This window comes from Papio anubis, chromosome 8 (genome assembly GCF_008728515.1).
Source record: "Papio anubis isolate 15944 chromosome 8, Panubis1.0, whole genome shotgun sequence".
NCBI classification, from domain to species: Eukaryota; Metazoa; Chordata; class Mammalia; order Primates; family Cercopithecidae; genus Papio; species Papio anubis.
In genome coordinates, this window is record NC_044983.1 from 54,284,863 (window position 1) to 54,306,180 (window position 21,318).

Genomic DNA, 21,318 nt, shown 5'->3' on the forward strand with positions numbered 1-21,318 from the left:
TTCAAACCAAACCAAGTAGACAGGAAGGAGGCTAACTAAGTGCTGATTTTTAAGAAATGGGGTTCAAAGCTACTGTGGTATGAAATATTTTCACTAACATAAAGAAACCTTTAGAGGTAATCTGGCACATGGTGTTTTCACATGCACTGGGCTATCAGTCCTCACATAGTATATTAATAACTATGTGGGAATACGTGACACCATCTACCAGAGCCATCAATCTCCTTTGTACCTATACTTTCATCACTGCTTTTCCCTCTGCAACAATGGAAGCTGCCTGAGCTCTCAAAGTTCAGTTCACTAGGGCACAGAATATGAACACCTCCCAAACCTGTCAGATATTCAAAACTTTGCTCCTAGGATTATATACGGCACTTTCCCTTTTTACACCCCCGCCACATACACACATACTTCCGCTGCACCTCACATCCTCCTCTTTGCTGGCTTTCTGTTCCTTTTTGTGGCAGAATTAGCTGTAAGAGCTGTCTGTACCTTCCTTTTGGGGCCCATGACAGGTTTTCATAATTCTACTATATCTATTGAAACTTTACTCTTAGATGTTAATTTAACTGCACAAGGTCTCCATCACTCCTTTGCAGCCTACCTGCCCTTCTTTGACTCTTTCTTCTCAGAGCATGACAGAGCTGATGGCTCTTCCCAGCTTGTGCTTTTCCACATGGCTTCCTTCTGGATTACCTGTCTTGCTTCTCCAACCTCACTGGCTACCTCCTTCTGTCTACTCTCTTTTGATCCTGCTTTCTTCCCTACGCCTTGCTGCAGAGCCCGAGCGCTCCTCATTAACCTCTGTCCCCACCTCAGTCCCCAGGAAATCCATCCAGCCACAGGCTTTAAAAGTCTCTCATGAAACTCCAGCCCCCCAGTTTGTCTCTTGTTAGCCTCTGCCTCCTCCTCTGAAACCCAGATGGATGCATCCAACGCCTGCTGACGTCTCCCCCCAGAGTTCCTCCTATGCACATCCCAACTTCACATCTCACCTGAAGCCTGTTCTTCCTAACTCTCTTTTATCGCTAAGCTGGCACTACTGGCCATCTCATTGAGCTGGCCTTGACTGTTCCTTTATACCCTCTGACTAATCCTTCAGCACATTTGCTGGGTTTTCTTCAGAATAATTCCTCCAGACAATGACCAATTCTCACCATCCTGGTCCAATACACGCCGATTTCTGGAACACTCTGACAGGTCTCCCTGCTTCCACTCTGCCCTGGTTTGCCAGCTTGTTCAGCACTCCAGCCCCCAGAGAGATTTTACATACAAATCAGACATGCCCCTTCTCTCCCAGCTCTCCAGTGGTGTTTCTCTCTGTGCTTTACTCTACTGCTCCCCTTCCTTGGCCTGCAAGGCCCTACATGACATGGTCCCGTTCCTATTCCAGCCTCCCTTTAGTGTTCTCTCGACTTGTACAGCCCAGGAGCACTTCCACACCTCTATGCCTCCCAATCTGCTGGGCGATTACGCCCACCTTCAGGCTTCTCCCCCGCCACCTCTGTACCTGAAATGCCAGTGCTTGTGGACAACTGCACGCTCAATGCCTTAAGCCTTCTGAGTCTCTTGCAGTGGCCTCTTCTCAGTGAGGCATCCCTGACCACTCTTTCTAAAGCAGTAAGAACATTCTTATCATTTTCATCCTTTTGTCTTATCGCTCATTTTCTTCATAGTATTTGTCAAATACCTCGACATTAAGAGACGCTTTATTGTCTGTCTTCTCCCACTGAAAAGTAATCATGGGGCAACAGGTTTCAGATAACTTGTTCTTTTCCCTAGATCTCCAGAGCCTTGAATATAATACTTATTGAATCCATGAGTTGAATCTGTTATTCATATAGACATGCACACACCCTTCTTTTAGCAGCAACAAAAAATTGAAGCAAAACTCTCTAAATATAAAGCACCACACCATATTTCTATATCTTGTGACTTTAGTATATAAGCAAAACCCAAAAGTTGCCTATTGTATACTTGACACAGGAAGCTTTAAATAATACTTGAAAGAGTAGCTTGTGTCAGGTTGGTTTTGAGTTGGCTTCACAAGACCTCTTCTATAAACCATTAAAGTGTAGGTGGAGGAATTGGGGCTTTATTCCAAGCCCAAAGTTATTAAATTTTTAACAAAAATAACTAAAATGAATAGTTTTTATAATGAAAAATCCTATCTCCAAGGAAAAGCACTTCTTCCTTTTCAAGATATGGGCTTTGCGGTGAACAAGGTCATGAAGTAGAATGACATGATAGACATGAGAGGATGGGGGGGGGTTATTAATAATGATGTTTGGTCCCCAGAGCAGTAGATGGCTGTCACTGTCTTCACGTATACCAGCTAAAACAATATGAAGTTGAGGAAGCCTGTGAAATGTTTTTTTTTTTTTTTTTTTTTGAGACGGAGCCATTTATCAGCCCAGGCTGGGAGTGCAGTGGCCAGATCTCAGCTCACTACAAGCTCTGCCTCCCGGGTTCACTTATCTTCCTGCCTCAGCCTCCCAAGTAGCTGGGACTACAGGCGCCCGCCACCTTGCCCGGCTAGTTTTTTTTTTTTTGTACTTTTTAGTAGAGACGGGGTTTCACCATATTAACCAGGATGGTCTCGATCTCCTGACCTCGTGATCTGCCCGTCTCGGCCTCCCAAAGTGCTGGGATTACAGGCTTGAGCCACCGCGCCCGGCCATGTTTTCTTCCTTAAAATTAATAGAATCATGGAAGGTAGATGTAGAAAATCAAATAATCTGCTACCTCTCAGTGTTCATAAAATAACTTTCAACACACATTAAAAGTGTTCTGTGAACAAAAGGCTTCAGTGATAGAAAAAGTGCTGGCTGCCTCCTTGGGACACTCTGCTCTGTTGCATGAGAGGATTTAAGTCAAGTTCTGAAGTCAGAAAGTCCGTGCATCTTTGTTCTCACAGCTTTTCTTATCCCTTACTTGATCCCAGAACAATTCGTCTCTGAACACTTCAACTCCCCAAGGAACGAGAACTCTGCAGAGAGTCAAGGCAACATCTGCTAACCCTTTCGCTTTAAAGATGAAGAGGGTGAAGTCCAGAGCCAAAAGAAAGTAGTCTCTTCTTATTTACAATTTTGTAATCTACATACTAATTAATAATATGACAGAAGAAAAACGTGTTTTAATTGACCTTTTATTGCCAATGCTGTCCTGCTATATTGAGGGCAGTGGTGGGTGCATAAATGTAAAGGGAATAAATCTGGAATGAACAAAAGGTTATGACCACAAGGGTCATAATGATACAAGACCACCAATCCCAAATCCTTGCCTTGGTTGTCCTAAGTCCCTGAGATCATTTAAGTGGCGTGGCACTGGTCTCTTGCCTTCTAAATAGCCAGGAAGTTACAGGAAGAGCTGCATCCCTTCATTTCAAGCCTCGTAAATCGTGTATCTTGAGAGCTCCAAGGACAAAACCGCAAGCCCACAGATACCACACACTTAATAAACATGAAGAAGCCCATTAGAGATCACATTTTTTAAAAGTATATTTCTCAGTGACTGAATTCTAAAAGCATTTGAATTCTATTCCATGGTCTTCATCTGATATCTCTACAAATAAATAATTTCATTCATGCACATATATATGAATGTTCATTCAGATTAGGAAAAAATATTTATTATGTGCTTACCTGACTGAAAATGAGTGAAATACTCCCAGATTTTGCCCTAAAATGCAGATAAAAGTCATTAAATATATATAGCTTTTTGGTTGAAGTAAAATTAAACAGTGGTGAAAATGACATACTTTGTGAAGTGTCTATTGGCTCCATTTTCTCCATGCTTTCCTATTTTTATACAGTCTCTCAAAGGAATCTGGATAAAATTGAGAGAAATATTATAAAAATCAGGAAACGTAAGACGTACACAAAAAAATAGGAATGTTTCTGTTTGTATTTAAAATGTGTTTACCTTGATGATGGGCTGGGATATTGCATCTGGTTCAAAAATCGCTGATTTTGAACATATTTTTAAGGAGCCTCTGATTTTCCTAGGGATCCAAGTACAACAGATTGTTTGATGAGCATAACAAAAATCACAAGACAATCATAGTACATTTTAATTAGAAAGCAGGTTACTAAAGCACCGCATAATAAAAGATCAACAATGCAAATAAAGAGAAACTCTCTATTTTTAGATTAACTGGTAAAACAAAACACAGAATAGTGGTTCATACTGGCATTTACAATTCAAATGTTAGAGATTTTTTAAGTTAACTTCTTTGATTTATATGTGTATCTCCATATAGTTTACAGTATCTATTGGCTAGAAACTTAATGTATCTAAGAAACATCACATTGAGAAATAGTCTTACAGACTGAAAATGCCTACACTCACCCCACCTCAGAGTAACACTGCCTGTTCTTTCGTGCGCAGTAAATGTTTACTTTAGCTTTCTATTTTCAGTGATCAATATATAGGTACTGAATAGTTGAGAAGGCCCATCCTACTGAAGGTCATGATTTAGTTTGCAATTCTTTCTCAAAGGGTTTTTGAAATTTTATATCATTTCATATCATTTTTCCAAGTTGTTAACTGTATTTATTTTTCAAATACCCAAAATTACCCAATAGTAACATAAAAACTTTCACGAAATGTCTAAACATACACAAATAGAATAGAAAACTCCCATGTACCAATGGCCTAGCACTGCAATTGTCAATATGTAGTCATTCTTGTCTTATGTAGAACCCCCTGAGACCCTGCTGAATAACACAGAAAATTACTGACATCATATACTTTATCCATAAATATTTTAGCAAAAATCTCTGAAGACAGGCTCTCTTAACAAGTGACCAATCATGAACACACTCTAAAAAATTAATAATTCCTTAATGTTATCATGTATACAGTCAGTGTTGAAATTTTTCTTTTTTTTTTTTTTAGACTGAGTCTGGCTCTGTCGCCCAGGCTGGAGTGCAGTGGCCGGATCTCAGCTCACTGCAAGCTCCGCCTCCCGGGTTTACGCCATTCTCCTGCCTCAGCCTCCGGAGTAGCTGGGACCACAGGCGCCCGCCACCTCGCCCGGCTAGTTTTTTGTATTTTTTAGTAGAGACGGGGTTTCACCGTGTTAGCCAGGATGGTCTCGATCTCCTGACCTTGTGATCCGCCCGTCTCAGCCTCCCAAAGTGCTGGGATTACAGGCTTGAGCCACCGCGCCCGGCCACGAAATTTTTCTATTTCATAAATGTGTTTTCATAGCCAGTTGCCTCAAATCAAAATCCTAACGAAGTCCATTTTACATTTAGTTGACATGTCTTTTACATCTCTTAACCTAAAATAATTTTCCCACATTATGAATTTGGCTGAATGCATCACTGTGGTATTCTTCCAATCTATGCATTGCTTCCAAATTATTTATAAGATCTTCTGACAAGAATACTTTCAGAGGTAGTGCACAGGTACTGCCTTCACATCCAGAGGCACCGGGAGGATCAGGTGACATCAATCTCCATATATCCATTACAAAATTTCCCAGCAGCTTCTCTCACCTAAAGGTTTTGACAGCCATTGAAAATTACTATCTAGATCAAGGGCTGGTAAAATTTCTGTAAAGAGCCAGACAGTAAATATTTTTGCTTTGTGGGCCATATGGTCTCGGTCACAACCATTCAAGTTTGCTGTTATAGGGAAAGCAGCCACACACAGTATGTACACAAATGGGTGTGGCTGTGTTCCAGTAAAACTTTAAAAGAACAAGTGGCAGCTCAGATGTGGCCCAAGGGCTGTAGTTTGCCAAACCCTGCTGTGAATCCATTCTTTCATTAGGCATTGAAATTTTATCATTCATTCTATGTTATGAGCTAGAATTTGTCAACAAAGAACAACTTTACTTATCAGCAATTTGGCTACCCTGAAGTACAATTTGTACAAGGCAAATAACAAAAATGCTTTATTCTTTACCTTTATCAAGTGTCACAAAAATGAGTTGTTGTCTTCCTATCCTTTGAGGATAACTGATTAAGATTATACACACACATACACACACATTTATAAAATTACGTACTCATGAATTTTAACATTTATGAAACATTTCAATCCACTGCAGAGGTTATTATGTTTTGATGCTTACACTGTCCCATTTTTGGCCCAGTGTTAGCCTCTTTTACTTGCTCCTGCATCCTTTTAATTCATTTACAGTAGTCTTTGATACCTTCCTAACTTGCCAGTATGACAGGATGTCCCAGGTTCATCTCAGACATTTCCTGCCTCTGACGTAGAATCAGCCATTTCTCTAAAGAACCCCCATCCTTTCAGTGGGAAGTGGTATTAAGAGACCATATTCTTGGTGCCAATTGCTACTGAGTTATTTCTAGACCTTTTCAAATGATAGGGATAAAAAATACTGTCATTTAAAGAGAAAAGCAACACAAAGATGCCCATTCTTACCGCTACTATTCAACATAGTACTGGAAATCCTAGCCAGAGCAATTTGGCAAGTAAAAGAAAGAAAAGGCATCCAAATTGGAAAAATTAAACTGTGTCTGTTTGCAAATAATAGATTTTATATATTAAAAAAACCCTAAGGATTCTACCAAAAAAAACTATTCAAACCAACAAACAAATTCAGTAAAACTAAAGAACACAAAATCAATATACAAAAACCAGCATTGCATTTCTATATGCTAACAATGATCTATCCAAAAAAAAAATTACAGAAACAATTCAATTTATAAAAGCACCAAAAGAAAAATAAAACAGGAATAAATTTAACCAAGGAGGGAAAAAATCTGTACACTGAAAACTACAAAGCACTGATAAAAGAAACTGAAGTCAACACAAATAAATTGAAAGATACCTGGTGTTCACAGACTGGAAGAATTAACACTGCTAAAATGTCCATATTTTCCAAAGCAATCTACAAATTAAAAGCAAACCCTATTAAAATCCCAATGGCATTTTTAACAGAAAGAGAAAAAAAATTAACATTGATATGGAACCACAAAATAAACACCCAAAGCAATCTGTTTTGCTTCATTTTAAGAAATGGGATCTCACTATGTCACCCAGGCTAGAGTGCAATAGCATGATTATAGTTCACTGCAGCCTCAAACTGGGCTCAATCAATCCTCCTGCTTCAGTTTTCTGAGTAGTTGTGACTCCAGGTGTGCATCACCATGCCCAGCTAATTTTTAGTTTTTTGAGAGATGGGGTCTTGCTAGGTTGCTCAGGCTGGTCTCCAACTCCTGGCCTCAAGTGATCCTCCCTCCTCAGCCTCCTGAGTAGCTGGGATTACAGGTGCGAGCCACCATGCCCGGTCCAAAGTAATCTTGAACAAGAACAAAACTGGTGGCATCAAACTACCTGGTTTCAAAACATGCTACAAAGCTACATTAATCAAAACAGCATGATACAGCCATACAGACCAATGGAACACAATAGAGAAAACAGAAATACATCCACATATATGCAGTCAACTAATCATCCACAAAGGTGCCAAAAACACACAATGAAGAAAGGGTAGTTTATTTAATAAATGGTGTTGAAAAAACTAGATATCCCCGTGGGAAAAAATAAAAGTGAATGCTTACCTCATCCCCTACATAAAAATCTACTTGAAATGAACTGAAGACTTAAATGTAAGTCCTGAAATTATAAAACTGCTGAAAGAAAAAATAGGGAAAAGCTTCTCAACATTGGTCTGGGCAATATTTTGGACATGACTCCAAAAGCACAAGCAATATAAGCAAAAATACACAAATGGGATTACATAAAACAAAAAACTTCTGTACAGTAAGAAAAATAATTAACAAGGTCAAAAGACAACCTATGGAATGGGAGAAAATATTTGAAAATCATACTTCTGATAAGGGGCTAATATCCAAACTACATTAAAAACTCGAACAACTCGACAGTATAATAAGAAAACAAATAGCCTATTAAAAGACAGGCAGAGGATTTGAACAGGCATTTCTCAAAAGAAGACATACAAATGGCTGGGTGCAGTGGCCCACGCCTGTAATCCCAGCACTTTGGGAGGCTGAGGCGGGTGGATCAAAAGATCAGGAGATCGAGACCATCCTGGCTAACACGGTGAAAACCCGTTTCTACTAAAAATACAAAAAAATTAGCCGGAAGTGGTGGCACACACCTGGAAGCCCAGCTACTTGGGAGGCTGAGGCAGGAGAATTGCTTGAACCCAGGAGGCGGAGGTTGCAGTGAGCAGAGATCATGCCACTGCACTCCAGCCTGGGTGACAGAGTGAGACTCCTTTTCAATTAAAGAAGAAGAAGAAGAAGACATACAAATGGTCAACAAGCATATGAAAAGATCCTCAGCAGCCTTAATCATCAGAGAAAAGCAAATCAAAACCACATTGAGCTATTGCCTCACACCTGTTAGGATGGCTATTATCAAAAAACAAAAGATAACAGATGTTGGCAAGAGCGTGGAGAAAAGAGAACCCTTATATACTGCTGGTGGGAATGTGAATTGCTTTAGCCATTAAAGAAAACAGTACAGAAGTTCCTCAAAAAACTAAAAAAAGAACTACCATACTACCTAGCAATCCCACTTCTAGGTATACATCCAAAGCAAATGGAATCAGTATGTTGAAGATATATCTGTACTCTCATGTTCATTACAGTATTATTTACAGTAGCCAAGATTTGGGGTCAATCTAAGTGTCCACTGATAGACGAATGAATAAAGAAAATACTATATATATGAATATAAAACATATAAAAATAGACATATATACATACACACAATGGAATATTATTCAGCCTCAAAAAAGAAGGAAATCCTGTTACTTGTGGCCATGTGGATGGACTTGGAGGACATTACGCTAAGTAAAATAAGCCAGCCACAGAAGGACAAACACTACATGATTTCATGTAGAATCAAAAAGAGTTGAATTCAAAGAAGAGACTAGAATGGAACTTACGAAAATTCCTTAGGTGGGAAAGCTCAGAGCTTTGTTCAGGCAAGAATAAGTTTAACTTTATGAAATTAAAGGGGGTATGGGTGGAAGAAATGGGGAGATGCTGGGCAAAGTGCACAAATTATCCATTATCCAGGATAAGTTCTGCAGATTTAATGTAGAGCTATTGACTACAGTCCATACAGGTATCATACACTTGAAATTGGCTCAGAAAGTAGATCTTACATGTTCTTACTCCCACACACACAAAAGAAGGTACCTGTGAGGTGATGGATATGATAATTACCTTGATTGTGGTCATCATTTCACAATGTGTATATATATCAAAACATCACATTGTATACCCTAAATATATACAATTTTTATTTGTCACTTATATCTCAATAAATCTGGAAAAAAGGGGGAAAGTGCATGAAAAAGGCTTTATTTCTTGAATATTATGTATATGTCTCTTTTATACTGGAAAATCTGAGTCTTGGCTATACTTATTCAATTGTTTTATCCAATTATATAAATACATGTACATGTGTGTATAAAATAGTTTCAAAATAATAATATTAACAGTATACTATTAACAACAATATTGTTACTGGGAAGTTTACAATTACTTTGCATTCTTTTTCAACTTCTTTGCAATTCTGTTTCATCTTACCAGAGATACACAGTCAAATTATTATATTGTAAAGTTGATTAAAATAATTTTCTGTGGCTAACTCCAACTTTATAATTAAATTCATTTGTTTCATGTCTTTTATTTTTTAATATTATTTGTAATAAATAGAAACAGAGTTTCACTATGTTGACCAGGCTAGTCTCAAACTCCTGGCCTCAAGAGATTGTACTGCCTTGGCTTACCAAAGTGCTGGGATTACGAGTGTGAACCACCACGCCTGAACTGCTTCATTTTGTCTTTGATTTTTAGGGTTTACTGGGTTTTTTTTATTTTTATTGATTGATTGATTGATTTTTGAGACAGAGTCTTGCTCTGTCACCCAGGCTAGAGTACAGTGGCGCAATCTCGGCTCACTGCAACCTCTGCCTCCCAAGTTCAAGCAATTCTCCTGCCTCAGTCTCCCAAGTAGCTGGGATTACAAGGGTACGCCACCACACCTGGCTCATTTTTGTATTTTTAGTAGAGACGAGGTTTCACCATATTAGCCAGGCTGATCTCTAACTCCTGACCTCAAGTAATCCGCCAGCCTTGGCCTCCCAAAGTACTGGGATTACAGGCATGAGCCATCACACCTGGCCTTACTGTTTCTTTTTAAATTTAATTCTATATTTAAAATCTACAAAAGATGGCCTCTCAGCCTTTTAGCTACGATAAAGTGTAGTAAAAATCTATAAAATATTTCTATGGTTCCAAAACGAAAGTTATAAAATAAGGTACATTTGGAGAAGTCCTCGTTCCATCTCTATATTGTTCTCCTGATCCTTCCCCTCTTCTGTGTAGATAACCATCTCCACTACCTTTTAGTTTTTGCGTCTGATTTTTAAAAACATAATGATAAATCTGCCCCCTTCTTACAAAAGTAGCTTATGACACACAGTATTCTGTCCCTTGCTTTTTACACTTAATACATGTACAGATCACAGCATTACAAAGAACTTCATTCCTTGTTGAACCTGCATAGTACTCCATCATGTGGCCATTCCTTATCAGTTAGTTCAGTCAGTCTCCTGTAGGACTGTTCCTAGTCTTTTGCTAGTACAAGTAGTGCTATAATAAACAACCTTGTGCATATGTCCATTAATAATAATGCCAGTGTCTCTTTGAAATTGTATCCGAGAAGTAGCAGTGCTAGATCAGTAGGTTCATGCACATGTCATCTTACCAGATATTACCAAATACATCTACATGGGGCTGTACCATTTTGCCATAATAGTTACTTTAAAATAATAAAAACAGGTTTCAGTTTGCTACCTGTAGTTGTATTTTAATAATAAACAAGTACATTTAATTTTAAGCAAGGCATTATGATGATATACGATAGACGAATGTTGGAAGGAAAAAAGATATGGAATGAGGGAAAAGAATATGAGCAAAATTCCAGAGATAAGAAAGCAAGGTGCTGTGTTCAGGGATGAATAGTTGTCTAATTTGATTGAACGCCAGGGAAATAGATATGTCATAAGCTACCAAACAAAAAAACCAAGTAATTTTTACTTTAGCTTGTATTTAAACAAATACTACATGTTTTTTATCCTTTAAGGATAAAACCTGAATAAAAATAAATGGATTTATCTGTCAAAGAATTTTCTAAGTTATGGCTTATAGTTGTTAAGTAACCTCCCAAAAGGAAATCATTAGCAGATACATTTTTGCTGGAACAATTTTCATCTTAGTTAATTAGAAGTTGCCATTTTAAGCAAATAAAAAGCTTCATTACACGCTTTTGTACACAGCTTTCAAAAGGTAACGTCAAAGAAACAATCTGTTTTTATAGTTATGAGTAATAATTACTAAGATATTGAGAAATCAGATCTTGCTTCTTGTTCAAATCGCATTATTCATTTTGAAAGTGCTGATTTTATACCACTCTTGTGGTTTATAATCATTACTTTATAACATTGTCACCCAAATAATCAAGAGCAAAAGATACTGCATAACTATAAGAGGGATGCAAGAAAAGAAAGATGGGATGGATTGGAGTCCGATCAAGCTTAAGATATCCACAACCCCAGAATTAGAACAAATGCTTTTCAGCTTTGAAAAATGTTTCAAGTTACAATTACAACTTTTAAATACACTCTTCTCATTACTTCCCTAATAAGAGAAAAGATGAAAAAACTTCATGGGAGATAAAATAATAAACATAGCATAAACTCTCCAAAAGACTCCCCTGGGTTACAACCTTCAGTAACAATCTAAATAAAATTTACTTTAATTTTTTTAAAGCCTAATTTTTTTCTTTAGTTAACACTTATATGATCACACATTTAACTTTAAAAGTATCAATATCAGAAAGGTTTGTCTGTCCATGGAGATACCGAAGCTTCCTTACCTTTCGTGGTGACTGCCCTTGTGCAAAATGTGATTGGCTCTATGCTGTTCAAAGTAGTACTCCTCCAAGTTAAGCAGCAGCAAGGAAAATCTGGATTCGGGGGGAAAAAAACATCTTTCAGTTTATTTTTTAGTAAGTGTAAGAAGGCAATATATTTAAAACGCCTGATCCCAAAAAGTTTTTCCATTCATGAATTTAACAAACACTTATGAAACATGTGTATCATGCCAGCAGTCCTCTCTACCCAGTGGCAGGAAGTACATAGATGGGCCTGCCTTGTGTCCAAATAACTACTATGGCAAAAATAAAATTGCTCACCAGGTGGACGTACTACTCTTTTACAGAAACCCTGAACTTTGTGAAGTTAAACGCATCCTTACCTGAACAAAGCTCAGAGCTTTCCCAATTAGGAAATTTTGGTCATTTGTCTCCCCTGACTGAACAATGCTAGGCTTCCCCACCTCTTCCCTGTCATACCCCCCGCCGCCCCCAACATCTGTCTCATGGTTATCTAAGTTACTCCCACAAGACCACATGCCTCTAGGAGACAGATTTTTTTTTTTTTTTTGAGATGGATTTTCACTCTTGTTGCCCAGCCTGGAGTGCAATGGCGCAATCTCGGCTCACCATAACCTCCGCCTCCCGGGTTCAAGTAATTCTCCTGCCTCAGCCTCCCAAGTAGCTGGGATTACAGGCATGCGCCACCACACCTGGCTAATTTTGTATTTTTAGTAGAGACGGGGTTTCTCCATGTTGGTCAGGCTGGTCTCAAACTCCCAACCTCAGGTGATCCGCCCACCTCAGCCTCCCGAGGTGGTGCTGGGATTACAAGCATGAGCCACTGCACCCAGCCGACAGATCTTTAGATATTCCCCTGGGATAACCAGCCCATGCTGTCTATATAATGGGTGTTTAATAAGTAAAATGAGTAAACTAAACTGAGTGGGATTGAAATATAGTTCTTTTTAAAGTTGTAAGTGATTTAAACTTTTAAAAACAAGAGAAGATATTAAGAAAAATTATTAATTTTGTTGTATGGCTACAGCAACAAATACATGACAAATAAGTGAAAACAGGCATTTTTTTGTTTTGTTTTGTGATAAGGACCAGGAAACATCAATGGTATCTAGAGTTACAGGCAAAAGCTTTCATGAAAAGTGTGGGACTTGAGATGGACCTTAAGTTCCAGTGTGTTAGAGGAAGAAATTTACATTAAACATGGCAGATTACACATATATGTTTATTTTACTGCCTCTTGAAACACCACTACAATGTAAATAAAACTATTTTTAAATGGTAAAACCCACAGGCTAAAGCAAATTGGAGAGATATTAAAGCAGAGAAGAGACATGAACAAATCTGTGAGAAATGGAAAGTAGACGGCGAGGAATAAGCAGTGCTCAGAAATCAGAACTTCAGATTCCTCCAGAGAAGGCACCACTCAGGAGAAAACCAGTTCAAGTCACGGTACTTTCAAAAAGTTCAGAAACTGCAGTATCAGGTGCTGGAGAGGATGTGCAGAAATAGGAAGGCTTTTACACTGTTGGAGGGAGTGTAAATTAGTTCAACCATTGTGGAAGACAGTGTAGTAATTCCTCAAGGATCTAGAACTAGAAATACCATTTGACCCAGCAATTCCATTACTGGGTGTATACCAAAAGGATTATAAATCATTCTACTATAAAGACACATGTACATGTATGTTTAATGCGGCACTGTTCACAGTAGCAAAGACTTGGAACCAACTCAAATGCCCATCAATGATAGACTGGATAAAGAAAATGTGGCACATATAGACCATGGAATACTATGCAGCCATAAAAAAGGATGAATTCATGTCCTTTGCAGGGACATGGATGAAGCTGGAAACCATCATTCTCAGCAAACCAACACAAGAACAGAAAACCAAGCACTGCATGTTCTCATTCATAGGTGGGAATTGAACAATGAGAACACATGGACACAGGGCAGGGAATATCACACATGGGGGCCTTTTGCGGGGTGGGAGCTAGGGGAGGGATAGCATTAGGAGAAATACCTAATATAGATGACGGGTTGATGGGCGTAGCAAACCACCATGGCACGTGTATACCTATGTAACAAACCTGCACATTCTGCACATGTACCCTAGAACTTAAATTAAAAAAAAGAAAGAAAGAAAGAAATTGCAGTATCAGGTACCAAAAGGACAGGGTTTGTAAAGCATGAGGGGTGATTAAAAGTAAATGAGGGCAGTGGCCCCCAATTCTTTTCCTGATGGGTTACCCCTACTGCACTCTGGCATGTGGTTTTTCTACCAAAAAAAAAAAAAAAAAAAAAAAAAAAAAAAAAAAGGGGGAGATGGTGGAGAGCAGGACTGTAGTGTGAAAAGAGGATGATTATGCAAAACATAAAATAGATGAACACTAGTTTGCTGAGAATTATGGTTTCCAGCTTCATCCATGTATCACTCCAGGCAGGGGTCTGGTACATTAGTTTTGGAAAAAACTAAATAGCCTCAGAGAAAAAGCCAGGTCTCTCTACTAGTGAAACTCAACCGAAATGGCCCATTCCCAGTGACACAGAATTACATGCTTCACATTTAAATATGAATGAATAGCCTATGATCACAGCCTCTAGGATGAAAGAACAAAGCCAAGGCAAGCAGGAAGAATGCAACTTGAAGGACTAAACACAATGCAGAGAACAGAAGAAAAGGTCAAAAGGTTATAATTAATGTCCCTACAAAGAAGAAGTTATATTCATGACACCAGAAGAGATGCTCATTAAAAAAAAAAATAGGCCGGGTGCAGTGGCTCACACCTGTAATCCCAACACTTTGGGAGGCCGAGGCAGGCAGTTTGCCTGAGGTCAGGAGTTCGAGACCAGCCTGGCCAACATGGTGAAACCCCACCTCTACTAAAAGTACAAAAATTAGCCAGGTGTGGTGGCGGGCACCTATAATCCCAGCTACTCAGGAGGCTGAGGCAGGAGAATTGCTTGAACCTGGGAAGCAGAGGTTGCAGTGAGCCAAGATCATACCACTGCACTCTAGCTTGGGTGACAAGAGCAAGACTCCATCTCAAAATAGTAATCATCAGCATCATCATTATCATCATCATCTGAACCAAAAGAAAAGTAACTCAAAAAATTAAAAATGATTGCAAAAACCAGTTATACCATCCTAATCGGTAACTTGTATTGACCTGTTCTCCATATTTAAATCCATGAACAAGAATCAATTACAGGCTAAACTGCCGGAGTGCAAAACAAAATGTACATTATCAATACTTAATCTGAATTTCAATATAATCACAAGACAGAATTGGAGCTACGCATCCTTCCTTCTCTTTCCTAATCTTCTCACTCCTTCTCTTATAGAGAGGGAAGAATAAAGTAAGTATCCTTCAACAAGACAAGGGCGTAATTTCATTTCTATGAAGCACAATAGCCTTCAGAGACAACTCTTCCATATAATTATTAAAATATAATCATATCAACTATTTTAGAACTAAAGTCATCATTTTGGTAAGTGAATTAATTATAGCCTCCTTAATTTATCAATATGCATATTTTGCAAGAAATGTAAAACACATAGTTAAGGGATATAACCAAATCATATTGTTCGAAGTTAAAGGATTAAGAAACTTTTCTAAGTCTATATTTTCTTTTTACTAAAGTGTTGTTATACCCGCTTTAAAACTTTTCTATGTAAAAATTATTACAATTAAGTTTCATGATTTTCAGAACAATGATTTTCAAACTACATTTTACGTATTAAAAGGGTCCATGCTTTAAAAAAAAATTAAAATCATCATTTTGTAATTGGATGGTCTCATCTATTGGTATTGTATCTGACTGTAAATTATTTCTTTAGAAGACTCTTAGCCCTGCCCCTACATATTCCTAGTTTAATCCTCCTTTGCAGAGGTGTGGTTTCATTCTCTGTAGAGAAGTATCCTCACAGAGCAACTCAACAATCCTAAAAAGATGTTTTCCTATTCTCACATCACCTAAATTTTAAAGCCCACTGTACAACACTTAACCAGAACTTAAAATAGCTAGAGTAACCCTGCATTCCGCTCAACAACTACTCAACACTCGGCTGATGAACAATATTTACAGTGGATCCAGAAGGTTTTGCTAGTCAATGCTTTCTCCAACAGGCTTCACTGTGATAAGAAGTGTAACCCAAGCACCTTGGGAGGCAGTGCTGGGACGCCATGACACCTTCGTGATGTGTGCAGAGGCAAAGGAAAGCACAGGAGTGCTGTATATTTGCCACCTCTACTCTCAATACCCCAACACCAGCCTTGAATGAAGCTAGACTATAGTGCCCCTACTAGAGAGTTGATTTAATTAAACAGGGCATTTTTAAGAAGCTTCTGAAAATGATTTCTGAAATAAGGAAGAAATTAAGAAAACTGTTATAGACAAGGCAAGATCACAGTCCTACTACTCACCACTGGAAACATTCCCCCAGTAATACATTGGATGGTGATATAGTTTGGATGTTCTGTCCCCTCCATATTTCATGTTGAAATGTGATTCCCAGTGTTGGAGGTGGAGGCCTGGTAAGAGGTGATTGGATCATGGGGGTAGATCCCTCATGAATGACTCAGCACCATCCCCTTAGTGATAAATGAGTTCACAATCTGTTCACTCAAACTCTGGTTGTTTAAAAGGGTCTGGGACCTTCCCTTTCTCTCTCCTGCTCTGTCTCTTGCCATGAGATACACCTGCTCCCACTTCACTTTCTGCCATGAGTAAAAGCTCCCTGAGGCTTACCAGAAACCAAGCAGATGCTGGTGCCTTGCTTCCTGTACAACCTGCAGAACCATGAGCCAATTAAGCCTCTTTCCATTGTAAATTACCCAGCCTCAGGTATTTCTTTATAGCAAAACAAAAACAGACTAAGACATAAAATTGGCACCAAGGAATAGGGCATTTTATTATGAATATACGTAAAGACGTGGAAGCAGCTTTGGAACAGGGTAACAGGCAGAGGTTGGAAGAGTTTGGGGGACTCAGAAGAGGACAGGAAGACAAAGGAAAGTTTGGAACTTCTCAGCAAATGGTTAAATGGTTGTGACCAAAATGCAAATAGGAATATGGACAGTGAAGGCCAGGCTGACATGGTCTCAGATGGAAGTGAGGAAATTAATGGGAACTGAAGCAAAGGTCGCCCTTATTACAAACTAGCAAAGAACTTGGCTGCATCTGTGTCTATGTTCCTAGGGATCTGTGGAAGGTTGAACATAAGAGTAAGGACTTAGGTAGGGCATGTGGCAGAAGAAATTTCTAAGCAGCAAAGTGTTCCAGAACTGGTCTGGCTGTTTCTAAAAGCCAACAATCAGATACAGGAACAAATAAATGACTTAAAGTTGAAACTTACATTTAAAAGGAAAGCAGAACATAAAAGTTTGGGAAATTTGCAGCCTGGCCCTGTGGCAGAGAAAGAAAAAGCATTTTCAGGAGAGGAATTCAAGCCGGGGGAGTAAGCTATGGAGTAATTGCTTGCTAGAGAGATGAGCATGACTGAAAGGTTGCCAAGGGCTAATATCCAAAACAATGGGGAAAAGGCCTCAAAGGCATTTCAGAAGTTTTCAGGATGTCCCTCCCATCACAGAGGGCCTAGGAGAGGAAAGAAGGACTTAGGGGGCCAAGCCCCGGTTCCTACTGCCCAACACAGCCTAGGGACACTGCTCCCAGCAGACCCGCTGCTCCACCTCCAGCCATGGCTCAAAGGGCCACAAGTACAACTCACGCTGCTGCTCTAAAGGTTGCAAAACATTAGCCTGGGCAGCTTCCATGTGGTGTTAGGTCTGCAGGTGCACAGAATGCAAGCATGAAGGAGTCTTGGCAGCTTCCCCCTATATTTCAGAGGATGTGTGAAAAGGCCTGGGATCCCGGGCAGAAGCCTGCTGCAAGGATGGAGCCTATACAGAGAACCTCTACGATGGCAGTGTGAAAGGGAGAAGCGGGCTAGAGCCCCCAAACAGAGTCCCCACCAAGTGGAGCTGTGGGAAGGGGGCCACTGCCCTCTAGACTCAACAATGGTAGAGCCATCAGCAACTTGCAGCCTCAGCATGGAAAAGCTGCTGGCACTCAACTCCAACCTGTGAGAGCAGCCATGTGGGCTGCACCCTTCAAAGCCACAGAGGCAGAGCTGCCTAAGGCCTTAGGAGCCCACTTCTTACACCACTGTGCCCTGGGTATGGGACAAGGAGTCATAGGAGATTATTTTGGAGCATTAAGATTTAATGACTGCCCTACTGGGTTTCAGACTTCAGTGGGGTCTACCGCCCCTTTCTTTTGGCAGATTTCTCCCTTTCGAATGGGAATGTTTACCCAATGCCTGTACCACCACTGTATCTTGAAAGTAGATAAATTGTTTTGATTTTACAGGCTCATAGGTGGAAAGAAATGGGTTTAAGATGAGACTTAGGACTTTGGACTTGATGTTGAAATAAGTGAAGACTTTGGAGGACTATTGGGAAGAAATGATTGTATTTTCCAATGTAAGAACATGAGGTTTAGGGGGTCAGGGGCAGAATGATATAGTTTGGATGTTTGTCCCCTCCAAATCTCATGTTAAAATGGAATTATCAATGTTGAAAGGAGGGTCCAGTGGGAGGTGACTGGATCATGGGGGCAGATCCCTCATGAATGCCTCAGCACCACCCCCTTGGAAATAAGCGAGTTCATGCTCAGTTAGTTCACATGAGATCTGGTTGTTTAAAAGAGTCTGGGACCTCCTCCTCCTCCTCTCTCTTGCTCCCTCTCTTGCCATGTGATGTACCCACTCCCACTTCATCTTCAACCATGAGTAAAAAGCTCCCTGAGGCTTCATCAGAAGCCAAGCACATGCCAGTGCCATCCTTCCTTCCTGTACAGCCCGCAGAACTGTGAGCCAATTAAACTCTCTTGAATTACCAAGTCTCAGATATTTCTTTATAGCAAAATAAAAATAGACTAACATAAACAATCTCTGAAGAGAGTCATTCAAACATTATTATTCCATCTAAACTAACTTCCCCTTTCTCAATTGTGCTATGAAGTCTTCACCAAAGCAAACCTTCTCCTCCGCCAAAGTTCAGATGAATTAAATCTACTGCCTTTTCCTGACTTTCCTGCATTTTACCTGACCTCAAACATAGTCAGAACTCTGTCAAAAGAGATGAGATTAGCAGCATGACGTTCATGCTGGGGACTGGTGACAACAACTTCCTCTTCTAGTGGTTTATAAATAATCTGTCTGATCTAGAATTTGCATTAAACCTATTTATGCACATATGTTCTTTCAGCACCTTTCAAAGTTCCTAGATCAATGAAATAATTCTGTGGTTTTACACTCAAACTCTCCCAGGATTTTACGCCAGGAGACATAAGCACGTGGCTACCCTTTGCATCTTCACCCATTTTGCAAAAGTTCATCCTATCTCTTTCAGTCTGAAGGTTAGTATTATTAATAGAATATAGAATAAGAGCTTTCTCTGTCATAAATTAATGTTACACCTGGTACCAGGCTAGGCCTAGGCAGCAGCCCAGTACTTCCTAGTTCCAAAGGCAACTTTAGAAGTTTTCTTGTTTTTATTTTTTTAATCTGTACCATTTTTCAAAGTTTCCACTCATTTGGGGCTTTAATCCTTTTGAAATTAACTATGTATAACCTTCTTGTTTTATATTAAAACGAATAATTATAAACTCAGAGAAATACTACCTGTACAACCATTCTTTATTTGCTAGCCTGATTTTCTTTTTCTTTTTTAGCTTCCTTCCAACATGGAAGCTTGCCTGATTTTCTGTAACTCCTCACAAAAGATCATTTGGATTAGATGTTCTTAATTATATTTTTGACAGTTTCACAAACTTCCTGGGTCAATATGCTTTCCAAACTGTGCAGTAACAGCACCTATCTTTTTTGTTCCTTGGAACTTCCAATATCTGCTTTCTTAAAAATCTAGGTTCTATGTATGACAGGATCCCTCTCAACTCCCCTGAGCTCCAGCAATAAACGACCTGATATGACTGCTTTTTCTGATGGTTCATTTCATTGCTACTTGGTTAATAATCTGTCTTTAATATTCAGCATTAAGTAAAGTTCTCAAGTTTAGGATAAATTAAAACTTTAACAAAGGAAGTCAATAAACTGTACTTAGATTTCATTAAGCATTTCAGCCAGTATCTCTATTGCCACTTCCTGTTCTCTCATTTACACCAGGTACACAGCCACCATTTCTTCCACCCACTTAATGTGGCCTGTGACAAAAGAACACAATCATGTTATCTTTGTTCCTCCTTCCAATTGTGTTCTCTGGGTTTTTCTCCCGGGGTTTCATGGATTCCCCTTCAGATGTATACCTTCTTAACATTCAAAGCCCACTGCCTCACCTCCTAGCAGGTCCTTCCTTTTCAATAGGTCTGCAGCTTTTCACACTAGATTCCAATCTTGGGTGTTATCTTACCCAACTCCAGTGACACCTAAAACACACATTAATCCTTTTTTGTTAAAAGACCCAGCTCATTTTATTATCCATGTTCTACACATTTGCAGAGAGACCATCTGCAGGACTAAATACATTTCTAGTTCCTGTACCAGTTGTTTTCACCTATAAATTACCGGCCCTTCTTCCCTCCCAGAAAGAGTTCTCATGAATTTAAACAATTTCACTCTTTCATCTGACCTTTTTAGCCCTTCCCCTCAGTAATTAGATTAAAGCTTTCCATCACTCAGCTACACTCTAGAAAATTACATTCTCCCTGACTATGTGAGATGCAGTGACTTCCAGCCAAGATGGTTCAGATATCAAAATCCCTTTCACTGACACCATCCATAAAGTCAGTAATTCTATTTTCAAGTCTCAGCAATTTATAGAAGAAATGGTAAAAACGTCATCTATGCTCTCAAAGTCCTCCAGTTTCCTCATCAAGGGTCATAGTGCGGGGCAGGAGGCTTCCATGAGGCTTTTTATATGTACTATCAAGAAGTTAAAGAAGGAAGTTGAGTTGGAAGGGACAAATAGATAAAAAATCAAGATGAATGCTGAATACTGTTATCTAGAGCAGCACTTCACAAAGGTTAATGTGCACACAATCATCTGGGGATCTTGTTAAAATGCACATTCCGAGGCAGCAGCTCCAGGGTGAGGCCTAAGAATGTGCATTTCTAACAAGCTTCAGGCACACATGCGCTGCTGGCCTGTGGCCCACACTTTGACTAAGAAGGTTCTGATATCTACATAAAACAGGCTTCATTCATTCCTGACTCAGTCTAAACTTCAAGGATACCATAAAAATAAGCATTGGCCAGTAGCCCACAACCTAGTATTTAAAATAGAAGCAGTATGGTACAGTGGAAAAGAGGTTGGACTTAGATCAGAGAACATTTGTTCTAGCCTTAGCTCAGCTTGGATCCAAATTTTCCAAAACTATTTC

The 21,318-nt window shown here is 39.3% G+C and overlaps 1 protein-coding gene across 1 annotated transcript in view; it reads right to left on the reverse strand.

The window, feature by feature from the left end:
* Positions 1-21,318, reverse strand: part of NSMAF (neutral sphingomyelinase activation associated factor) — a 77,737-nt gene that overhangs the window by 50,146 nt on the left and 6,273 nt on the right. The window contains 4 exon segments of the mRNA XM_009213075.4: positions 3,645-3,681; positions 3,761-3,828; positions 3,925-4,003; positions 11,902-11,991. Coding sequence (XP_009211339.2) covers positions 3,645-3,681; positions 3,761-3,828; positions 3,925-4,003; positions 11,902-11,991 — 274 coding nt within the window.